General features: G+C 42.7%; 1 protein-coding gene across 1 annotated transcript in view; it reads left to right on the forward strand.

The window, feature by feature from the left end:
* The window catches only part of LOC128878316 (small conductance calcium-activated potassium channel protein), a 183,824-nt gene that overhangs the window by 151,613 nt on the left and 6,823 nt on the right, over nucleotides 1-25,388 (forward strand). The window contains exons 5-7 of the mRNA XM_054126427.1: nucleotides 3,306-3,401; nucleotides 19,682-20,103; nucleotides 22,589-22,724. Of these exons, the coding sequence (XP_053982402.1) occupies nucleotides 3,306-3,401; nucleotides 19,682-20,103; nucleotides 22,589-22,724 (654 nt within the window). The remainder of the gene's footprint in view (nucleotides 1-3,305; nucleotides 3,402-19,681; nucleotides 20,104-22,588; nucleotides 22,725-25,388) is intronic.

The raw sequence follows: 25,388 nt of genomic DNA on the forward strand, positions 1-25,388 counted from the left end.
CCCTCGCCAAGACGGATCTCGGATTTCCAACTAACAATTTCAAGCTAAATTGCGCCAACCCCGCAGAAAGTAGATCCCCCCACAATGGCGCGTCGAGCGAAACAAATTATCGAACAACAAAAACTCGCCGCCCCCGCACCCCTACAGATTCCATTTCATTTGCAATCGATAAATCCTCTTTCACGAAAATCGCGAGTCCACTCAAGAAAAGTGCAACCGTTGCTGGATCCAGCCACGCGTTCGTTTCGGATTAAGTCCTACGGCGTTATCGAGGAACGGGATGAAAGCGTCCAAAATTGCGGTTCCGTCTCGACGGCCGAGCTTTCCGCGTCGTTGTACGCGCGACGGTGTATTTTCCCCGTCGATTTAGGAAGGGGTGGATCTCCAGACTCGGGGATTTCAAACGCGGGGGAACACCTGGAACATCGGCCAATGATCGTTTCTCGAATCGGGCGAAGCAATTCCCTGAAAAATTGAATCGCGACCGATCGAGCGCGTATTTCATGCGTCACTCGTGTGGGAAGATACAGGCTGAAAAACGACGAACACGATCCTCGATCTCGATATACCGAGATCGGCGGGTAGTTTGAGTAGCTCGTGTTTATGAACGTTCCATGTTTATCGGTAAAATTGGAGGAAGAGCTTAATGAATTTATAACGTGACGACTTTTAGCTTCGATTTCGATTCTTTTCTACGATGGTAGAAAAATCTTGACAAAAATGAAGAAGAAAGGAGGAATAAGCTCTGTGTACGCTCGTACCTTATCTTTCGATTAGATGGGCGAGGTCGTCGCTCGAAATCGCTTCGAATACGAAGCGAGAGACTGCTCACCTTGAGGAGGCGATAATCTGTTATTGGATCGCCAAGGTGGTGCGTTTGCGGGGAATCGTTCTAGCTCGTTGGCCAGGGGAAGTAAACTGTAACGAAAGTGAGGTAAGTGTGATAGGTTTGGGACGAGTCTTTATACGATTACCTACTTTTTCCTACCGTCGTACTTCAGGAATGTGATCAGACAGGCGCGAAACAACGTTGCTAAAGGAATAATATAATGGACGCTAGTATCGTAGCACCTCAAGTACGAAAACATCTTTTCCAGCATTTTTCCATAATGGAAGTTTGTTCTAACGGAAAGTGGATACAAAGTAACACGAGACTCATGTTTCGCGTTGCTCTATTTGTTTTCCATCCAATTATTCCGCACGCACAAATATTCGTACATGCGACAACGAGACGTTTCCCCATAATTAAACGCCGAGGCCAGAATCAAGCGTTACTAGCGCGTGCTTCGCGTCGTTCTGCGGCTAATTTATATTCCTCTTACGTGTAACTAACTAATTAACTGACTGCCTACTATTACGGAAGCCACAGATTCGCCGCTGCGAAACCAAAATCTGACCACCGGATGCAGCCTCCGCTTGCACACCGATTTCATCGAAATTATTATTATTATTCTTGTGAAAACCTTCAACCCTAATTACAGAACACGTTACCGCTCAGTTGTAACGACGATCTTGTATCTACTCTTATATTTCACTGTAGAAATCTTTTCTTGCATCCCATTATCGCTTTTATTCCACTCGTAGTTTTTTTTTTTAATTTCTCTGGAAAGCTGTATTTACCATAAAGTCCTGAGAACCATCGATCTTCCAAACGCCAACACTCAACGCTATTAATTGCAAAAACTCGAGCCGCGAAAGCTCCACGGATCTCATTCGCGTCGAAAGAGCTACCATTATGTCAAATGACATTCGGATGACGGGCGAGAAAAAGAGAAAAGGTAGAGGCTTAAGGTCCACTTAAAGTAACAGTTATGATCGGCCGAGCACCGCGACGAACCTTTCCCCTCGTTTTATCATTTCTTTCGTCGACCACTCACGCGGCACCAGTCTTTCCTCAACTTGAAGTTCTCGATTTAATTACAGAGAGAATACTCGGCGCGAAGTGCTTCGAGTGATTCGAGGGTTCTTCGTTGGGGACCTAACAGTCCGCGTCGTTTCACCCTTTAGGACTTCCGCGTCCTTGGGTGTTCATTACCAGGCGCGTTCAGGAGCGAGACATTTTCAACCGCTCGGTGAAAGAGATACTCGGTTTCATGAAATTTTAATTGCTCCTATCCCTCTCGAGCATCTCTCGTTTACCAGTTATGAACGCGTTGGAAAATAAGCGAAACGCATCTGTTTGTTATCGCAGCGAAAGATTAATCGATTTATTCATTTGAGACGGTATTGAGCGACTTTCTTTGTTGCCAGAAACATCATCCATTCGTAATGAGAGTCAACGGGTAAATGTATCACACAAAATATCATGATGCTGGTTTTACGAGCTAATGAGCGATGATTTTCCATGAGAAAATGACATGTTCATTCGATGTTTAAAATATACGATGAAATTGTCCCACGGTTAACTCTGTTTTGAGAACATTAAATTTCGTCTGTCCATTAATCGCTAATTCTACTTGCGTTTGTTTATGTAAACATTGACCGTGGTATGTTACTACGAATTTCCCACAAGTTTCACTATATATTTTGTAACTATTTGGACGAAAATGAAACCGACGGCGCCATGCAACCGTGAAGATTTACAAACTCCGCGCTAAGTAGAAACAGCGACTAATGGTCAGACACGTTCCCTGATTCACGTTTAGGACATTGGTTTTCGCCTAACTTGGAATGAAAAATGGCGGTCGAAACATCTGGAAATACGCGATATACAATTTGTTCCGAAATCTTTTTTGGACCACATTGACACATGTATCGAAACAGTTATTCGACTGAACCCATTTGTAATATAGACAGAGCAGAACGACGACGTTCGTTGCGAATATTGCAACACTCGAAACGAATGATTCTAAAGCACTCTTTTCCACGATCTCCTGTACTCGACGATATGAATTTTTACGAAATTTTATTTCAATTTTTTGGATGCCTTGAACCGATTTCCGTTAAAATCGCACGCTAATTACGCATAGCAATTCCGAGGCATCGCGTACAGGAAAATTCCAACTATTTAGGAGTCATGTATGAATTTTTTTATCATACTTTTTCAGATCGTTAAACATCGAACAAGAAATATGATACACGAGAATGTTTTAACAAGCTGAGCTTTATTTACTTTGACGCCTACATACTGGATCATTTAATCTGTGGAAAAATAATGAAGATGTACTCCTCTGTAAATCATTCGATCGGACATATGCACCATATTGCTGTTTGTTTAACAGAAACAATATAATTTAAGTGCTCATAGAATAAAATCGATACAGCCCAGGAACCGAGATTTACGAGGACGATGTTTTATGTTGCAGGCCTCGTTATACTCGACAGCATTGAAAACCCTGATCTCTGTGTCTACTGTGATACTGCTTGGCCTCATATTAGCTTACCATGCCTTAGAAGTTCAGGTGCGTATAAAAATTCAATAGACTCGACGTAATGGCCTTGTAACGTGCATGTAACCAATTTCACATCCCATAGAGTTGTTCCATCGGATGCGTGGGACGAGCTATACGCGCAAAATCGCATAAATCTGTAGGATCTCTATCTGATACTCCACTCTAGCGGAAAGAGGAGGCTTTAAGATGATATAAAAAAATACAAAATAAGAGAAACAGAAGAGAAAAGAAAATCATAAGAGAAGCGAGTATGAAATTTCCTCGACGAACTTTTCCAGAATCCTTTTCATCTGGTTCCTAATCCATCGCGTTAGAAAGTAAAAGGCGACAGATCAAGGAGAACTTCTATTCGAATCACCTGAGAGGGAATGTCACGTCACGCTGGAACACGTCCCAAGCGTTTCCAGCTGAATTGGTCGCGACGTCTCCGCTCGATTCTCCGGAACACGTTAAAAGGCGATCGAACGGTGATCGCAGCTACGGAGATTCTCGTGTAATGAAACTTTCCCTCTCTTTCGCTCCCTATATATCTCTCTCAGGTGTTCCAACGCCTCCAGCAGTTGTCGTAACTCCTGGAAATTGTTCCCAGAAGTGTGCGAGCCGCGGACGCGTGAAATCAACTACGGTTGCTCACCGTGCGTGGGACCTCGTTAATTATGGCCCCAACGATGATTAATCGTGTAATTGATACAAAACTTGGCTTCCTGGCTCTACGGTTACTTTCCAACCCCCGCTATCCGATTACATCTGATTAATGACCGTGAAATTCCGTCGGCACAAAAGTGGTCTTAAGGGGGGAGGGCGCTGAATAATGAATCGTCGGGCGGATAATTTGCCGCGGATGTAAGTGAATAAAGATTTAAGGGCCGGTTTGCGAATCGAAGAACGAAACCGCTCCGTTTGGTCGATATCTCCACTTCGGCAGAGGTCAAGGAGAAAAATAAATTATGAAGATCAAAAGGGAGCAATCTTTCCACTTCTTCTCTCGAGTTGTAAATTCGGGTTAGGGATTGTAAATTAACGTCCTTTTTCCAATCTCGTGGTGCCATTTATCCCGGGATTCGGAAAAGTTTGCAACAAAAGCGTGTACGCGTCACGTTCGGTTTCAAAATATTTGTTGTTCATGAAAACAGTTTCGCTGGATGCGAGAATTGCTCGTTTTATTGCGAGCAGGTACGGCAATGTGCGCAAATGGATCGTCAAATCTCGTATCCTGACTGAATCGCTGACGACATGAATTTTCATGAAGCCGATTTTATTTCGAATACCGGGAGCATCAGCGAGCCGATAGTCCTGTGCAGTTTTACGAGCCTATGAAACGCCAGGCGAACGAAAAACGTTCGGATATCAACGCGCTTTATTATCATCACTATTATTATTATTATTATTATTATTGCTATTATTATTATTATTATTCGACACGATTCTATTCAGACGTCGTCGGTGGAGCTCGACGCTGACATAATAGAAGCGACTGTAGCCAGGTATATTCGTGGCAATAGCTGGCTTTTATGTCCCGGTACTATTAAAGCAAATCGCTCTATACTACGCTATCGGGGCTAACAGCAAGGATTCGCTGTGAATTGCAGAAACTCAACGCCATTTTGACTGGTTTGCTCGCGATCAGGAGTGAAATTATCGCGTTTAAAGAGCTGGAAGATGGCGGTACCGTGGACAGTAAAGCGGTGCCTGGTGAATTGTCTGGTTCGTTCGCGCAAACAATAGTAGACGAGGTGTATCGTGAAACGGCGGGGGCGAGGGAGAACTAAATTGTTGAAACTATTTGCTTCCCCAACAATTGTTCGTATAGCTGGCGCTCGATTAAAAAGAAAAATAAGTACGTTTCCTTCGACTGCCAACTCGAATATTTCGCATTATCAACGTTTTCGAGAATTAATTTTGGAATTTAATATTCGCCAATTACCAAACGCGCGGTTATGCGTAATATATTCCACGCAAGAACGTACGATGACCACCTGTAAGATGAAATTGCAATATAATTCCTGCCGTCCGTGGATCGCATTATAACTATAAAATGAAATTCTGGCTAGTTAGCGAATGCAGGGACTCAGGTAATTTCACACAAAGCTCGTTGATGCCGTGATTATGAGTAACCTGGCGGTGGTCACCAGGAGTGTTTCGCGTCCCTGAATTCCTATCGAATTATATGGAACCGCGTTGTATAACTCGATTGCCACTCCGACAGCGAGAAAATTGCGAATTGTTCGCAATGACGAACGCACCAGGCGGGATCTAATTGCGTTATCGTGCGACGTTTCGTTACTAGCTGCACGCTCGCGGCATAATACCGCAAAACGGTACGGTTTCCGTGAAACTGCTCCTGTTCCGCGGCCCGACAAACGAGATTAGGGAATGCGAAACGCTGACCGAAATTGGGACCCGATGACGCGAACGGATCCCTCTCAAATATTAAACGGGAACTCCTTTGAAGCTTTCTTCGCTACATCGCCAACGAGACATCATTTATTTCCATTGGGAGAGATGGTGGGATAGGATTCCCCTAACCAGGCCATAGTTTGAACAATTTAGCGATATTCCAAATATCATTATGATTAAATAAATAAGGGACAAGATAGATTCTAGAAGAGATACCTAGTTGGCATGATGCTATTCCAGGTATTGGAAAGATTTTCCATGCACTATTTTAGGAAAATCCATGCTCTTAGGAAAAGTCCACTGTCACTGAAATGAATTTCTACACGAATCATGAACCAGGTCGACACTCACCCATGACCAGTTCGATACACAAGCTGCATAAGCAGTCGCAGGTAATCCAGCCACATGAACTTCCCGACACAAACCACAGGCAACTAACTACCACGAATTTGCTATTTAAAATTAGGCCGACGCTTCCTAAATGCACGACACGATCAACCTGAACGCTATCACATAAAATTTCTCGTCCTGTCACCAAATACACGAACAATTACAGTCAAAACATTGATTAAAATTTTCTTTTTAACAGTTAGCGATGGTAAGTGAGGACTTGGTATACAGGGTGTTTTCTTTAACCCAAATATTGCCGAAGAATTTTTCTTAAATTCACTTGAATTATGTACGCACTCTACGTATAGTGTAAATAAAATGTGTTCTTACGATTGCTCGTTCGATTTTTCTATTAGTGTGATCCAGCATCCAGGAGCACTTTTTTAACATTTTCGATATTATTTGTCGAATACACTCCTACCGACTCCTAGATTTTCATCGCATTGCATTACCACGAATTCATACCACTACCAACACGTTGAAATTACAGTACGGTTTCGGTCGCTGAAAAATGATTCCACTTGTTCTCATCCCTCGTCGAAGGAATCGTGTTTCCAAGTGGTTCCCGATATAATCAGACCAGTATTCAAATTTCAACCGCTAATGAATAAAGTACACGAATACGTCCTCTGTATAAATTAACCCCGGAAGAACTTCGGGTCGAAGGGATTAATTACCGAGTCGTTTGTGCCTGGCTCATCCACGAAAGCAAGCTGGCTCGTCTTATCGCGAATCCTGATTGACGGATCCTCTCCTAAACAATGGTAAACTGACGATGGGACGATGCTATCTACGCGTTTACTCTTTAAATGTATACTTCTCGTTCGATTCCTTGTATCTTTACGATTAAACTAGTCGCTGACATTTCTCTAATTTAATCGTCTTCAGGTTTGAATGCCTGTTTTATTTACCCTCAGGCTACGCTGAAAAACCTTTATTCATCCCCAACGACAAGGCTGTTTTTCCTCGCTGGCCCTGATAAATCGATTAACGGCCGCAGAATCCGTTTACGGTAGTATGAGCCGTCATAATTCAGTCGCGGGGATTAGCGCTGCGTCCGTGGACCACGATATCGGAGTAATTTCTTCGGATTCCCGGCGGGATAATCTTTGGACCGTATATCAAACCGAATGAATTGGCATTATCGCGCGAGGCCTTCTATCACGAAACGCTGGCATCTCGGTCGACAATCGGTGATCAAACGACAGAACTTCCACAAGGCTTCGCCGAAACTTGTGCAGCTGTTGATCAAAGCATCCAAGTTCAAAGGGATGGAAATGGTGTGGGATAGGGGACAAGCAAAGTGCAGTGGATAGTGTTGGTAGTAACAGCAGCGATGCCATATGTATCGATGACATTCAAGGAAGTCGGTACCAGAATACTTAACGACGAGCTGCTGAGGTGTCGAGTGGTATCATTTCTTGACACCGATACCTTTGGCGAGGATACCGATTGATGCTCTTGTCGCGTAGATCGAGATTCTGCGACAAGAGAATCGTGAACTTATTTACTATGGTGAATTCATATTTAGTCGACCCGTTTTTAAATTAATCGAATAAACGAACGACTCTCGATCTATCTCCACGTGGACACATGATACATTAACTTTCAAACGCCTTCTCAACATAAAGGAATAACACAGCTCTTTCAAACAAGAAACTTCATCATGGGAAAGCAAAGTTTGACAGTGAAGAACAATGAGTGAACTATTCTCGTCATGATTAGCTTCACGTAATACTGGATATCGTAAATAACACCTTAATGCCGACTTGTTAACAAGTTCGTAACGGGTAAATTCGAAGATTACAGTATTTAATTATGTATGCACCGCGCTCTTCTCAGCCTCGTCTTCATAGTCGTATTACATAATGCAACAAAAGTGGCTCCATTCTGAATATACTATTCCCTTATTCCCTTTGAAAGTTACATCGCACCTCATCTTCGGTATATACCTTGTCTCTCGCGATAAACGTAGCAAATGTTTGGGATACCGAAACAGCGTACCAAACGATGAGGTGGATTCTTCATTATGCACGAAATAGCCGGCAATTACTGGACAAAGTTCGGAATTAAGAACGGCTTGTTCACTCGTACAAACTCGATCTGCATTTTCCAACTGACTGCGAAGGTTGAGAATCACTCGAGCTTGAGCTGAAAAACTTTCTGTGGCGTCAATATTGAACTTAACTCTTCGATGTTCGAGATCCATCTGGTTCGGGTGGTACACACAGCATCTCTCCGCTGTCGGCCATTGCCGAGTAAGCCGGTCCTTTCGCAAGGGACAAAAGAGGAACGCGACAACGCTCCGAAGGCATGGAACAAACCCGATAAGACAGCAGACAATATTTTCCTTTTTCGAAACAATAGAACAGGACTTCGAATAGGATAAAAATGAATCTAAACAAATATTTAACAGTATATAAAAGAGACAACTAGGTAACTATATTGGAATTTTTGTTCGTTACTAAAATCCTACGGAGATTTAGCGAGGTTTTGATAAAATACGAAATAAATTGTTTTGGAAAAATCTGTAAAAATCGTTCTCCGTTGGAAAAAAAATCAACGTGTTAGCGTGGTTCTTCATCCAGCGCTCGATAAACGCAATTAAAGCTGCCGTCAGGATCAATCGACATGGCGTTTCGACAAGGACGGACAGCCGATTCGTCGATAAACAAAAAGTACCGACTGGGTCGGCGTGTTTCACCCTTTATAGGAAAGGGAGTTTTAGTCTGGAATAATAAGCACGAGAATTGCGTTACAGGGTAAATCGTTTAGCTCGGCCGCGGATTAATAGTGATCAACGGACTGATGTTATTTTCTACTCTACTCGATGAAACGAACTCGGCTAACCGACGGACAACACTTGCGCTACTTTAACTCGATTAGTTTAGCAGCAACCAGCGCGTCCATCTAATTTGTATTTCCTATCGAATTGCAGTATGCTTGATAGTAATTAAAATAATTGCAGAGAGAAGCCGGAGGATTTTCTGATCGTTGTTTAAATTCGTTCAGGCAATTTGCGAACGAACATTGCTACAACTACTTCGCTGCTTACAATTTTAAACCAACTTTTCAACAGCTTTCACTAATACCGTCGACCTTTGCCGAATGCTCGTGTAACAATTTGACGCGCTCATTTCTAGCAAGACATTCTTCATTGTGCTAGGGGTCACTGAAAACAATGTTACCGAACGTGTACCCCATCCAGAGGAAATAAAGTCTCGCGCGTTCGGAACGCAAACTTTCAGTGGCTGGAGGAAGTTTTCACGGTTAAAATCACATCGAACGTCGCACAGAATCGATAAACTTTATTATATATTTCTCTGTTCGCCCCTTGAAATACAGCAAATGTAATAACGCGCATGACAGCACTAAACTAGTCGACCATCTTGGCGCCTATCCATGCGTCGCATTAAAATCGACAAAGGGTGGATACGAGTGATACGCGGACCCAATCGACGACGGCTTTGATCGCCGTGTCTCGACCTCTCTTTCTCTTTCAACAAGCGGAAATAAAACAAAAGCGATCTTAACTCATCGAAAACGAGAACGCTAAAAAATCTCACTCGCGAAGCGTTCAAGTTTGTATCACACTTCGATACAAACTTGTATTCGGTGCTTACATTATAGAACAAAATACTGGCGAGCATTCAGGTATGCTAACGAATGTGTATTTGCAAAGCAAATTGAAGGGAATGTAACGAAACAAATAAAACTCGAAATCTCTCTTGTTTTACAAAACACGCGACTGCACTTTAAGCTCATTATTCCTAATTCTTCCGCGATAGATTTGTTTGAGTCAAGCTGAATTCTGTTGCAATTTCGCGGTAAGTCGGTTTTCACGCGAGAACCAGTCTGCTCGAGACGATCCACATAAATCCAGGTGAAGAAGAGACGTATATCAGTCCACCAGCGGGTGAACCCTGTTGTAACTCGGATTTGCAGAAAGAACCACGAATAATGCACCCGGGGAATTTCATTCGGAAAATACGCTTTCGTTCGTCTCGGGGAAACAGAAATAGGGATGGCGAGCGATGCAGCCGAAGTTTGCGTCTTATTCAATCCCGTCTACCGAACGTGACCGGATAAAAAAATTTATGGGATGCTTGGATAAGTATCTCCGACTGAAACTATTATAGGTGTCAGCTGAATCGTGAATGACCTTTTTGTCGAGGAGCAGGCAATTCGTAGGATTTCACAGGACAACTTTGTTGAAATCTATTCATCGTTGTGATTTATTTTCGAACGATTTATTAATTCTCAGGTGGTTAAATATTGTATCTTAATAAAACGTCTGTCATCGACGTTGTAACGTTACGAAATTTACTGTGGCACAATGCAAGACTTAGGCCTGTGGGAGATAGTTTGAAGTTCGTTACTCTGTAGAAAGTTTACCGCAGGCTTCTCCTAGCCTGAGGCGTGTACAATCTTACTCTTTAAGAGGATCAGCTTAGAATGTGAACCGCGGAAGTCCCAACACCGCAAAATTAACTTACCTACGGCCGTATATACTGGCTGATAGACAAGCTGTGCGTTGCACTTAAAGCGTTATTAACTTGTTACGAATGCAAATACATAGAAAATCGACGATGCCTTTTCTAACGATAACGGATATCGACCGCGGAAAAGGGAGTGATTTCTAAAACAAATTAAAGGGCAGTTTGCACGACGTCTAGCCAGCTCGTAAAGGACGAACGTCTCTCTTACTCGCGAGGATCGTTCTTCCTGCGTCGAACGACGTTGACATCGATCGTCGCTCGTGAACGGTGTAATCGCGCGACTCAGGTGCGCGATAAAAGCGATTTGTCCGTAGGTAGAAAAGTTCGGGGGAGCGTGTGACAGACTTTCGGAATAAAACCATTTCCAAGTCCCACAGGCGTCGGGACGTCACCGAACATGAATATTCTAGTGGCGTTGCTTGAGTCGACCGTCCTTATCGCACCAAGTTTCCTGTAATCCTTGCGCAAATTGAATGAAAGCGCTCTTAAACCTGTAATAAGCGCTACTTCGCCCACAGTTTATCTTGGATACGCCTGCATTCCGAGGTTCTGGCTTTGTTGGATCGCGTGTACATAGCAGATCCCGCGTTTATGTTTGCGGGATCTCTTAGCCACCGGGGAAATATCGTGGCGGTGAAATTTTTGGTGGGATTTAATAAGTTAAATTGCCGGGACGGAGAATTCTTCTGTCGTTCGAGTTGAAGGATAACAATTTCTCAACGTTGCGAGTAATTTATCAATTTCAATCTTTTGGATTTTCGAGTATTCTTCGAAATCCATGGAGCAAGTAGATACAAATGGAGTAGCGGTTAGACGATACCTTGGTAGTATTATTCCATGTATAAATGAGACGTTCAACTTTTCGTTTGTATGGAGTTGATAAATGTATATTTCGCTTCTCGTATCGACGTTAGCGATAAATTCATGGAATCCCCAGTGGTCTTATTATCACCGTCGAAACGACTCTCAGAAATTGGAGAGCTCGGATTAATGTAAAAGTAGTCGTGTAGCAACCACCGACGTAATTTATCACAGCCTTCGCTGTTGATTCTGCGGATTCGTTCCACGAAATACATTCGAGACCACGGTAATTTACGTGTCGATCACGGTTTACCGTAAAACATCTCCGGTAGGCTTCCCTTGCCCCAGTTTCCCGTGCAATCATGTAGGAAACGTTCGAGAAAGTGTTCGCGGAGTTCAAAACCGATCGTCGGTGATCCCCTTCGAATGATTCGAAAAGCTGCCGCGCAGTTTAACTGCGGAAGATCTAGACTTTATATGAACCCATTTCGCGACACCGATGCCGTTAAGTTTAACTGCATAATCGATAGAAATATATCGTCCCAGTTCCTGTACACTCTGCTTTCAACTTCTTCCCACCAACGAAATGAAAGACTTTTGTTGCGTTATAATTCGTGACCGGGACGCGTATCGGTACGAGTATTGAATTTTAATTACGCCGAGCTCTTCGCCTTCAAAATTTGTGTACGTGTATTTCAACGACGTTGTAATGTTGCACGGCGATCTGTGCGATAAAACTGTACAAAGATCGATAGTGCATAAAGTGATGGAAACATTAGTTTGACGGTGCCATCTTTTTGTCCCAGGCTGTATCTCCGCGAGCATTCGCATGTCTGGAGAGCGTTGGATCAAAGATAAAAGCACCGTGGAAACTGTCGAAAGCGCTCCACGACAACGCCGTAAACGGGAACACATTATTTCCGTTTTTGTTCTTGTCTTTCGTTCTTGTCCTTCGCCGTTGCCCTTCGTTCCTCTCGATTTACCAACATCGTAGAAAATAACGACAACTTGATCCCCGGCTTATCGTGTCGCGTCTCGCGCTCTATCCCGCGATCAACGCCGCCATTTTCTCGAGTTTGGACACGGGGGTTATCGGATTCGACCACTGTTACGGGTGTGTTAACGGGCTGGGAACGATGGAATCCTGCGGAATATTCGCTACGGCATAGGTATAAGCGTTCCGCGAACGTTCCACGAACGCCGTAACGCACGAGATACGATTACTCGATCTTTCCACTCGGGAATGGAACACGACCTCTGCCGTGGAGTAGGCTACTCTGTCACGATGAAAGATACCAAGGCGTTGCAGCGGATAACAGGTGTCTGATGAACAAGCTGTGAGAAATTGTGATGCTCTGTGGGAAGGACGTTCCGGATAACCGTGCCTCAAACGAGGCTCGTTTAAGGATATTCAAACAGAGTGACGACAATTTTGAAGAACTCTAGGTCTCTTTTGCAGATGAAAGTTGTTTAAAATAGCTAGGAAAAATCTCTGTTCTTTTTGCTCGCTTTCTCAGTGGATTTAACGTAAAGTAATTGTAACCTTTTCAGGATTCAAGGTAAATCAAAGTTGTACTTAATTCGAAATCATCCTTTGGCTTTCTGGATTCTCGAGGGAAGCATCATATTATTGCGCAGTTGTGTAACTTAAATAAGAAGTTATAAATAGCACAGAAGATTAAAGTTTATGCAATCAAAAGAGGAGAAAATGTTGTATACAGTAATAACTCGACCTACTCTGTATTATCGAAAACGGAAAGTTCATCCAGATGATTGGGGATAATGTAAGAAAGATAGGACTTGTTAAGGAACCTTAATCGAATGGTCACACGTCTAAAAAGGAATTCCGACGTTTAGTTTCCACAACTTTCTCTGACACGTTAGCAAGGAGGAATAGATACGCACTGATTTTATAGCACACTTACAGGATATTTGACGACTGAAGTTACTTTCATAGAAGGGGCTTGCCACGGAGTGTTTTGCTTGCCGAGTTTACGCGAATGTCGGTCATAAACCGATTCGGGACTACGCAGCCCGTTCTTGAACGGTATAGGATGAGGTTAATCCTTAGGAAGTCAGCGTTGTAAACTGCATGCGATCCCGGGTATTACAAATTTTAATGGATACGGATTCTTCGATATCGCGATTGTCTCGTGGAAGACTAGCAATTAGCTCAACTGCACCTGCATGCCTTAAACTTAATTTTATCGCGTACGAACACTGTTCTCCCGGAAGTTCACTTCTACGCGATACACACGCGTGAAATTAAAAAAGTTAAAAATATATTCATTAATTACAAAATCCATTACTTTTTATACGTGTATACAGATGACACTGTATACATTATAAATGTTAAATGAATTGAAGATATTAATTTTAATTTCATCTCAAAGTTGTAGGTTGTTATTCCAATGTTTCGTGAAAAATTAATATTAATTAGGTTACATTTGATTGGACGTCGTATAAGCTACATCTACGATGAAATTGTTGAACATATTTGTTGTTCGAGAGAAGGGGGTAGTATTGAGGGATTTCAATTTGTTACGCGAATCGAAATTGCTGAAACGACCATGACACACTTGCGACGACTGTCTTTTATACGATTCAAACGATATAACGAACAACTCCACTTCGATTATTCGATCGCGACCTTTCTTTTCTTGTTGGAATTCATGTTTTTTTCTCTATCTTACCCGGCGCATCTGTAATTTGCGAAAGGTAAACATTTTTCGATCGGTATTCGCATTACCATTTTGCATATCAATTACGACGCAATTTACGCGAGAAGCTTTTGCAAAGGATATTGAATTTCCCATCGAGATTTTAATAACAAACGACTGATTTGTTATTCGCAAATATTCCATGGTAAAAACGTGCGTTGAATCCGAAATAAATTGTTAAATATTTCGCGTCACGTACCGTTTTAAATAATAGCCGAATATCCCTTCAATTTAAGTCTCGAATCGTTTGTCGAATTGTTACAATATCATGAGGCAAAATGGCGCGCGAATATTGTAACACGTACGAAAGAAAAATATAACGATACTTTTAATAAAATAATCAAAATATGCTCGTAACTATGCTATTCGAGTACAATGAAAATGAGTTAAATTAGCCATTATTTCTAACATTGGGAGCATGGCATTATTCTAGTTTAAAAGGAAGACATTTATCTACACCTCGTTCTTCGAAATCAGGTTACTAGTCACTTGACCAATACGCAAACAGACCCCTCAATATTTCATAACCTCGTGGAAATGTCGATCACGTGTCAAAAAATGAAATCGTGTTCCCGTTATCGAAACCATGTCCGAAGGAAAACGAAATACTGGAACATCTTCCCAACGTTCAAATTTCTCTAATACTTATGCTTCTGAAATACCAGAACCGAATGACATATTCGAAAGGTTTTGCAATTCACATTCACTTAGATAATGATATTTATCCACTCGATGCTCCGAACGTCGTAATAAACGTTTCGTAAGATGTTCCCCGCAAACATGCATGCACTGTCAAAAGAGACCACAGAAAAGCAGCCACCTCGTCGTGCGTCTCTCCAAAGACCTCTTCGCGTCGCTTAAATAACAGCGACCGCACGAAATCGTCTCGCCGCGACTGCCTTTACAGTATCATGGCTAGGCATTCCCCGCTTAATTGAGCGTAATGCTTCGCGGGCGTTTAGATCTACAGCCGTAATCCACGACGAAAGGCGGCGTTATGTCAACGAAACGCGCGCACTAAAGCCGATTTGCTCGCGGTCGACGTACAAACGGGCCAGGTTATCCGGAAACAGTGTAAATTCATAAAAGGGTCCGGCCGAGGTCGCGCTGTAATTCTCGAAAGTTCCAATTTCGAGGATTACTTTCGGTGGGGGGGAGCGAACGTTTTCCTTTTCCTCGAACGTGTTTGCTGTCCGGCGCAGGGCGGCTACATCAAAGAAGTCGTCCACCAGGGATGCAACCGTCCTTGACTTCGTTTGCATTCGCAGTTAATTGGAAACGCGAGATTGGTCATGCGGATGCAAAAGTCTGTTTAAAGAGGGGAGGTTTCGATTTTTCTGCCATGAAATGGAGACAGTCCCCGGGGTGTAGAGAAAATTAAAATTGATGCGTGTCGTTACGAGGAACGACTCGATCGATTTATCAAAGTAATTTTACCGAGATCTCTGACGTAAAAGAAACGATGTTTTTACAGTAAATTCTTTTTTCTTTTTAATCACTTTATTTAAGGTCACGTATAAATTAAATCTGAAGGCTTCTCTGTTAACGTTGAGTATAAAAGCGAATAATATATAACCCGTTTCAAGCCCTGCCGTGTATCTTGATCGCAGATCTGATCTAGATGCCGAAAATGAGCATGATGGCCACGGCGCTCATCATGCTCTCGAAGGTCTCGTTTCCCTGGCGCAACAAAGGAGGCATTATCCTCGTTCGCGAGAGGTACGAGAGCAAATGTTATCGCCGTTAACGTAGCTCCCCGAGCACCCGTTGTCATGGACGTAACGACCTCGACGTTCACCGTATTGAAAAAACGATAGCACCCCCGGTTCCCACTCGATTTCATTCCGATATCAGCCTGTCTCCCGATATTTTCGTTGGAAATTCGAGATGACGCCGAAGGCTCGTGACACGGCGTGTGTCATGGGAGAATATCTCTCGATTTCACATGGCACCGCGCGTGTCTGCATCGGGAGCGCTTTCCCGGATGACAGTATAATAACTTGGACAGTTTTCGGGGATTGCGCGAGGAACGATCGGAATGAAGTCGTCGCTCTATCGTGTTGCGACGATGAGCAAGTGTCGCAGTAAGATCTTCCAGTCGCTTTGCCCACCCTAATCGAGTTGCTGCTTCGAACGCTCTCCAGCAGCCGTGATCGGCTTTAAAGGAACGGAAGGTTCACAGATCTCTCGTTAACGAACGCGAGTAGGGGGCCAGCGAGTGCAAGTCTCGCAATAACAATGCTTGGATTCGAGCCTAATAGCCCGTTGACCTTTCAGCACCTGTTGATTGTCGTTTATCAACGATTTGCATGCGCAGATTCGCCAAGCTCACCTGACTGCACGTCGAAACGAAAGGGTTGTCCTCGAGGGAACGATCAGCGTGTTGATCGACGCAGAAATCCCAGCTCCGGCAGAGTCCAGAGCGTGATGCATGGTTGTCCCGCGCTCTGTCGCGGCGGATTTATTGATTTTCGATTCCACGGAACGTTCCCGCCACCCTGGCCGAGTTTCCCCTCGTTATTAGCGAATTGCCGCGCGTATCCAACCCCGCGAAAAAGTTTGACTATTCTAATAGAGTGTCGGGACACCATTTGCCCTTGAAGTACCTCGCTCGAGTGAAATTAACTCGTCGATGGGGCTTATCGAGCGTTTCCTGAACGATCAAACACTTCTCAAATTCGATCGAATAGGCAATTTGAAATGGAATTTTTGAATATGAAAAGTATTCAGTGACTGATTGAGAAACGTTGTGGAGAATCATCGGAAGAGTAGATAAATTAAGAGGCGAAGAATGATAATGAAACAAGGAAGCCTGACAGAAGATTAATCGACGCGAGTACACGGCTGATCGAGGGATAATTAATGTAACTTCTTGCACTCACTTGAGACTCGAGTAACTTGTATTTCATTCGAATAAGGATGACTTTTGCGTTGTCGCAGGTAGAGTACATTTACGGTGTAAATGTTGATTTACTGGAATTGTTCTGGAATCTTTAAACCACCGACCGTCCGCTAATATTTTGTTAGTTGATCCAAGAACTGTTACCTGTCTCGTGAGAGATTCAATTAATTTTCATTAAAATCAATATTTAATGTGGCCTACTTTCGCTCTCGGAGTGGCTGCAATTTCTCTAAGGATATTTCCAAGTGATCTTTTCATGAAATCATTCGCTATATTCCGCCATGCTGTTTGGAGAACATGAAAATGTTCATCTCCAGTTTGAACTTTCTGCCTTTTACTGGCTCAGTCCAGATAATCCCGGCATGGTTAACGAACTCGAGGTCCACAGCTCCACAGTTGACCAAGTCATAACTGTCATGTTACCGTGCACTTTACAAAATAAAACCATGGTTAATTACTCGTTTCAGTGGACAAAGGGAATGTAAGAAAAATAAAGTATGGACGACGCTGTTAATAATAACTGCGTTGAAAATTCTACAAAATGACGAAAGGTTGTAGTGTTTCTCCGTGACGATAGCAAGCAGAGAGCAAAGGCGAATCGCGAAGCGACTGTAAAATGCAGAACGCGCCATGGGTGGAATCGAGTCGCGAAGAAGCGAAGAAATACGGACTCGACTTCCGACACCTTAGCGAGTCCTTTAGGATCTCTTCGAGGCTGCTGCAATTCGTTTTATTGATACGGTGCAGAAGGGACTATAAACCGCGGCTGCTATCTCAGGATTTCGCGGTGTGTGCTCCATCCAACGAATTATCTCTCGTAAAACACACGAGTCGCGATACTTTCGCGACTTTACGAGGTATCGTCCCATCCGTCCGCGCCCTTTCGAATTTATTGTAGAAGCGGACTCTGGTCTCTTTGTTAACGCGGTACGGCTTTGTCGCCCGGTCTCCGATTTCGCTGAACGTTACAGGAGCTTTCTAACTGCACGCCGCAGTGCTTCCCGCTGTATACCGTAGCAACACGCGTCCCGTTTTTTTTTTAAAAGCTTTTCAAGGATCCCATTCATAGGTGTCGAAATTGATTTTGTTATTGGATAACGATTGACGTTTTCCTATTCCCTTCGCGTGGATGATTCGTGAACTATGTCGGGTTACTTCTTCTTTTTTTTGTCTAGAATGATTTCTTCTTTATATTATAAAATTATATTCCGATAGGCTTTCGTAAGATATACGACAGAGGTAAGCTTATTTGCATGAAAAATGTTCTTTGGTTCGGACTGTATATAATTCATTCTTCACCCCAAAAAATCTCTTGCACAATGAGCAGTATTTCGAAACTGTATCTGAAATAATGGATGAGTATTTAAAGTAGCAACGCCATCGGATGGTGTTCACGAGAGTAAAAGAAGATGTAACGTCACCATGAACTTGCGATAGAGAAACGAAAGCTTGAGAAACGATGGCAGCGCGACAGCGTATAAATAATGCAACTTATCTACGCCAGCCACGCATTTTCGCAAGAGTGGCGCGCCACTGGTGTATTATGATAATCCTATTCAAAGCCGCCGGATCTCACCTTCAGCGACGCGGGAAAAATATCGGTAACAAATAATACCATGGAGTTAGAGGTTCCTTGTGAGATACAGCTAAACAGAATCCTTGTCGAACCAGCCAGGCGAAATTGCTGTGATACCAAAAACATTGTTAAAGGACTATCGGAATGTTTAGCTTAACATATCTCAAGTATTTTAATAAAAATTTGAACCTAATTACAAGTTTATTTTGTAACGAGCACATCTATAACAAGAAACGTTGAACAAAATCGGAGTAGAACCCGAATGCGCGCCCTAAGCTACTTCGAAATCTATTTTCTCGAAAACGAAGCCTTGTACAAAGAAATTTTATTCCATATTTCGCATTTATTTTTGCATGTGGACACTATTTCTTATCGCTTGTCCCACTCGTAAGAAGATACATTCTACTACAAACTTGGTATTCAATTTAATGCACCTCTGCGTTGCTTCAGTAAGGTATATTCTAGTCTTTCCTTTCAACGGTATGCAACGATAAACAGAAATCATATAACTGAAATCCCTGTTAACATTGAACCGAGTGAATCGATAATTGTTCATACGCTGCCCGTAACATTGTTATCGTGATTTCTACACCGTTATTCGGTAACATTCGATAATCGACTTAATTCAATGCAACGCAATCTCATTCTCTATTAAGAGAGATTCACGGACTGGAATAAATTGTTTAATAAATTTCAACAAACCTCGTTCATAAATATATATATTTAACGATTAAATTCAAAATTAAACGCACTTTCAGTTTGTTTAACCGGCACCGTTATCATTTTCACGAAAACATCGACGGTAATGCCAAAAGTGAATAGAACGTCTCCAATTATAAGCTAGTATACACACTTTGCCCCGTCAATTCCATCACAGCGAATGAAATTTGTCTTCGTTTAAATATTTCGATTAAATGCTATCGAATTACTGTACGTCCTCCGACACAAAATACAACGTAGCGGTCGACGAATAACGAGTAACGAATTATTGTTTCTGCCGACAGTTGTTCATGATCGATAACTGCGCGGACGATTGGCGGATCGCGATGACCTGGCAGAGGATCGGGCAGATTACGATCGAATTGGTAATCTGCGCGATCCACCCGATCCCAGGGGAGCACTACTTCCTATGGACGACCAAGCTGGCGAACAAGGGCGGCGACTTCGGCTCCATATGGGTGCCGTACGACGTCACCCTCTCGCTGCCGATGTTCTTCAGACTCTACCTCATCTGTCGCGTGATGCTGCTGCACTCGAAGCTCTTCACCGACGCCTCGTCGCGCAGCATAGGGGCCTTGAATCGTATTAACTTCAACACTAGGTTCGTCCTGAAGACCCTGATGACCATCTGCCCGGGCACCGTGTTGCTCGTCTTCATGGTCTCGTTATGGATCATCGCCTCTTGGACGTTGCGTCAGTGCGAGAGGTAAGAAATCATGGAATAGACGTTTGATCATTCTTTGACGTTGCATGTTCCTTGGGCCTTTATTGCTACTACAGGTAAAAGACCTAACAGATATAGAACTTTGTATATCGGGAAACAAACTACGCGGTACCGGAGTCTATATCGCTTCGTATAACATTCGAATATCCTATATCTTTTGCACCAACGACAAATGCGTGGACGTGGGCATCTTTAGTTCTTAAAGAACCAATTCCCATTGGAATCGGATGGCGAAAGTTGAGCAAGTGGCTGTTATTCGATGGATACTTGGTTTATTTTTAACCTTTCCATTGTCCTGTTTCCTTTGTGAGTTAAACTAGGTCGTTTCGAATCGAAAGTGAAGAATACTTACAGGCAACTTCATTTTAAAGAGAAACTGATCTACGAGTCTGTGGTAGACGTTTCAGCGAAACAAAAGAACAGTGAACGCTGTGCACAGGATGTTCCATTTTCCGGGAGCAGCTTAAGTGGCAGCAACTCGTCCTTAAATATATCATCGAATAGTTCGTTCGAGTAGCACGGCTTCTCTGATACTGAATTAATAATGCCAAACATGTTAAGGAGGTCTTCCTCTATTCGGATATCCTGTGTGTGACGTTCGTGACATATGATTTTATCGCGTGTGATGAAGTGAATGGAACGAAAGTGACGTAACGCATGGAAATGATTAATTTGAAAACGGACAGACAAGGGATAGCATATATTCTATCTACGCCAGAAAATGTCACGATCGGAACCCAATCATAAATACTCTAATCAACCGTAATATTTTATTTTCATATTGGAATTTAAATAAGCCTTGTGCACGAATCGAATTCAACGCCTTTTATTAATGACTTTCTTGTCAGTCTCATCGATAGTATTAGCAGTGCCAGGAAGCAAATGTTCCCAGAACAAAGGCATAAATCTTCCCCGAACGAATATCGGACGATCGGAGACTCGCTGTTAATACGGCGATAGAGGATTTACTACGGGGCCGGGATTGCTGGACCGCGTATAATTAAATTCTCCCGCAAATAGCACGGCCGATTTAGGGAATCGCTGAGGGCCTAAGAACGATCGATCTTGCGAGCCAATACAAAAGTTCGCTGCTCTCTCGCGCTAGTAACCACGGATCATCGAGATTCTTTCCTCCGCCGTTCTAAGCCACGATAAAACCTCTGTTTCTTTTTCACCTTCCGCAACGAATAGACGCCTTCCGATCTTCCAATCTTAACCCTACATCGAGGAGGTCATTTCGACCTGGAACCATTACCGCGTTCTTCCTTCACGAGTCGAAAAGTTCTCACTCGTAGGAACCACAAGGAGAATTCGTGTCTGCGTCCAACTCTTAATAAACGATGGACGTGATTTTTGGCACTCGGTTCTTTTGAGACGAGCTCATAATTTTGAAGATTAGCTCCGTGAATCCAGATAGTAGATCTCTTAACTCAACTTTCAATGTGATATCTTTAATAAGTATTGTGACGGTTGGAACGGAATTTTGTCTGCAAGTCGAAGTGATTCTAAATTCGTTTACTTGATCGCTGGCAAAGCGTCGACCTTTCGAGGGTTAAATGAGACGTCGACTAGGAAGTTCCGTTCAATCGGCTGGATAAAAGAACCCGTTGAATCTTCAATCAGTTATCGAAGCTGTATTATCGGGCCAGCTTCCACCGCTCGACTCCCTTTCCTCGTTTCCGGAAGTTTCCAGCTCTGGGGAAGAACTTCCTGATTTCGCGATCTGAATGAAAATCTTGGGAATTTATAACGCCGTTTCGGATGAGACGATCCGACGAGATTGATCGGGGCGATTCGAGGATGAACTCAGGGTTCGAGGGTTGCAAATTTAATCCACCCTTGAGCTGATGTTATTAAAGCGTTTGCGTGTTTGTGCGTATTCGTTTGTTGCAAGGGCGTTCGTCGGGGTTTACACAGCCGGAGGTTTACGCCAGTAGCATGAAATTTCTTACGATCTTGCTTTGTTGGACTGCTGACTCCTCGAATGTATAATTCAGAATTCTATTCGCATCGTTAAATGACTTCAACCGTGTTAGAGTAACGAATTCAAAAAGGAAGTTTGGAATCTTTTCACGACCGACGATCTTATAAATATTTACAGACAACTGAAAGCTTCGAAGCGTACACCATAACTCTAATTTATGTATTTTGAAAGTAATCCAGCGTCTTCGTAAAGTTTCGAAAGTAATTATTCTGATATTAAAAAAAGCTACTCGCTAAAAAAAAAAAGACTCGGAAGAAACTTGGCGAAACGAACGGGGTAATTAAGCGGGTGGCTAAGAACCTTGAACACGCTTCGCTCGTAGTTTTTTTAATGACAGTGGATCAGTCCCGAGATCGCGAAGAAACTGACCTGCTTCTTGTTGCAGGATGTCACAATTAGCAGAGAGGATGCACGATTATTTCCAGTAGCGCTCGCACGAACATCCTCTAATGTCTCACTCTGTTTTCTCTCTTGTGTCGCTAGGTTCCACGACGAGGAGCACGCGAATCTCCTTAATGCCATGTGGCTCATTTCCATCACGTTTCTGAGCGTCGGTTTCGGTGACATCGTACCCAACACGTACTGCGGTCGAGGTATAGCCGTTTCAACTGGATTAATGGTAAGACAAGACGCAAAGTTTAACACGGCCATTCCCGCGAAATTTGTGCGCACCTCCTGCTTGCTGCTATTGAGACCATTTGTTTACAAGAAGCGTTGATAATCAACACACATTATTATTTGAGCCGTTCGCTGTATAAATCGATCAACTCCACCATTTACATAAAAATTGTAAGCTACATCTATATTTATGCGTTCCGCGATATTTATTTGAGTTCGTATTATAAAGAGAATTTTAAAAAACAATGCACATTGTTTCGTTGGATTTCTGAATTTTTTGTTTTGTGGAGTTGCTCGATTTGTGTAATGAACGGCTCATTTGACCATTCTCATAAAGCTTGCCTCATTACTTTTTCCTACATTTTAATTTACCCTCTAGAAGATACTGGTTTCACTTATTGAACAGATTAAACGAAACGGGTTAGTCGGTCAAATACTTGAACTTACGTCGAATTCAATATTACAGCGAAAGAGAATTAAATATATACGTGGTTATCAAATGTATCGATGTTGTGTGCTTTTACAGAATTTTTTGTACATCTTGATTCGCCCAATATGAGAAATTTATTTTCAGTTTTTAAATACAATACGTTAGATGGAATAGATTAAAAATCCTGGAATGTGCATGAGAATCGATATCGTACTCGACAAACATTAAAGAAATATTAAACGAACGAATTGCCAATGTTTCACACGATATCGACAGACATAGCTGTTTGGATATGTGCTTTCACGTAATTGTCTGTTCTTAATTTATCCCGGGCAAAATATTTATTTCTCATTTTTTTTTTTGTTTTTTTTTTTTTGTAATAGAGTAGAACCTAGAACTCGAAAAAATGAATAGAATACATCAACGCCGGACTTCCCCGAAGTTTAATTCGGAGACCTCCCTTCTGTAAATATGTATTTGTTTAATCGAGCTGGTTCGTGTTCGAATTTATGGGAACCTAAAACAGTTCGAGCAAGAGAGAATTCAGCACATTTTATGCACGATGCACGTCGAAGCTAAGGACTATCGACCACAGCATTGCGCCAAGTGGCAGTTACGATGCACTTGGAGCGACACTTCGTCACGATAAACGCTACACAGCGAGTCTAATCGTCCCGTTGGGAATACGCTGAATCCTTATTGTTATTGCACTCCCGGTTCTATGCTAATTCGTCGATTTGGGCCTCGCAGTCGTGGATCGTAAACTAATTTAGTCGCGGTCGCGGTCGATTTTCTGTGAAATTCCGGCCGGAAGTCTTCAAAACGAGCTTTCGTCGTGCCAGTGTTCGCATCCCTGCGCAGGGTGATTCTTACGAAGCGACTGATCAGCTTAGAGAGTAGAGAATTTTCGTTTCCTATCGTAATCGAATAGAAATTGTTCGTGACATCTGGAATCCTCTAAATACGAGAATACCGTCACCGCGGATTTTTATTTACGTAATTTTACGCATCCACCTAGCTCGTAATCGCTGTGAATACTCGACGTAAAATCGATGCATGCCTTTTAGCGACCCCTAGATGTGTAGAATACCTTAGAACTGTAGACATGTATGAACCCGTGTCGATCAACTGAAAATACACTTTTCAGGCTGACTGTTACAGACCAAGCTAGCGCATGCGATGCTACTAGAAATATCATCATAACGAGACCTAAGTGTACGCACACAGAAACATTGCCTACTATGTTAAGGCTTTAGTTTTTTGTAGCCAATTCTATGTATACAACGTTTATACGATATCTATACGATACTAAATAAATTATGAAAAAGACTGTCCTACGGCTGATCGATTCAGCGGTAAAAAGTCGTTGGATATTCTCCTGACTGTGTACTGCGATCCAGATCGAAGAGCATCGTCTGCGTGCACAAACTGCGAACGGATATGGAAAAACTGTTTGTCCCGAAGCGTTCGCCTTCTAAGAATCACTCTGCGTCGAAATCCCATTCGATTTTCCTCGAAATTCGTTGCGATATCGCCCGGAGAAGCGAATACTGCTGGCGAGTCGGTTTTGTCGTCGCGTTTGCATTCCATTGGAGGCTGCGGTTCCCTCTAAGAGACGCGGATTATGCATCTGCTGGGAGACCGAGCGTCGCAGCACGAATATGATTTTAGTCGGTGGCTGGGAAGGGAGAAATCTGTCTCTAATTGAGGCAAAGTAATCCGTTAAAGGGGGAACTTCGTTATTTGCGACGTGGAAAATGAAAGAACGGTACTTGTAATGAGCTGAAAAGGTTTCCCTAAGAGGATCAACTCGACGATAAGGGTAGAAATGCAATGGTTGATCGAATCATCATCGAGGAAATCAGGCACTGAGAAAAGTACACGTTTTCTCAGGCTTGCCAAGCAACGAGAAATATTTGAGATAATATCGTTCGATACCTAACTATTCGGCATGCAGTAGCGTCCACTTTTAATTCTTTTAATTACCTTCGACTAATACCTTCGGACTTTTAAAAAGTGAAACATAAATTTCTCTGAAAATGGGTGAACTATAGGAGATGTAACGAAATCATCATTATCGATTTTAGTTGCTCGAAATGAAAGTGCACCGAGAGCTGTAGGGTATCACTTTATATACCTAACCCCGACCTAACCACTTTAATTTCGTTTAACGAGTGTATCGGTACTTTTTCAAAGTACAAGTTACAAGGTACTCGCCATCCTTCGTTAATGAAG

This window comes from Hylaeus volcanicus, chromosome 6 (assembly GCF_026283585.1).
Source record: "Hylaeus volcanicus isolate JK05 chromosome 6, UHH_iyHylVolc1.0_haploid, whole genome shotgun sequence".
Lineage (NCBI taxonomy): Eukaryota > Metazoa > Arthropoda > Insecta > Hymenoptera > Colletidae > Hylaeus > Hylaeus volcanicus.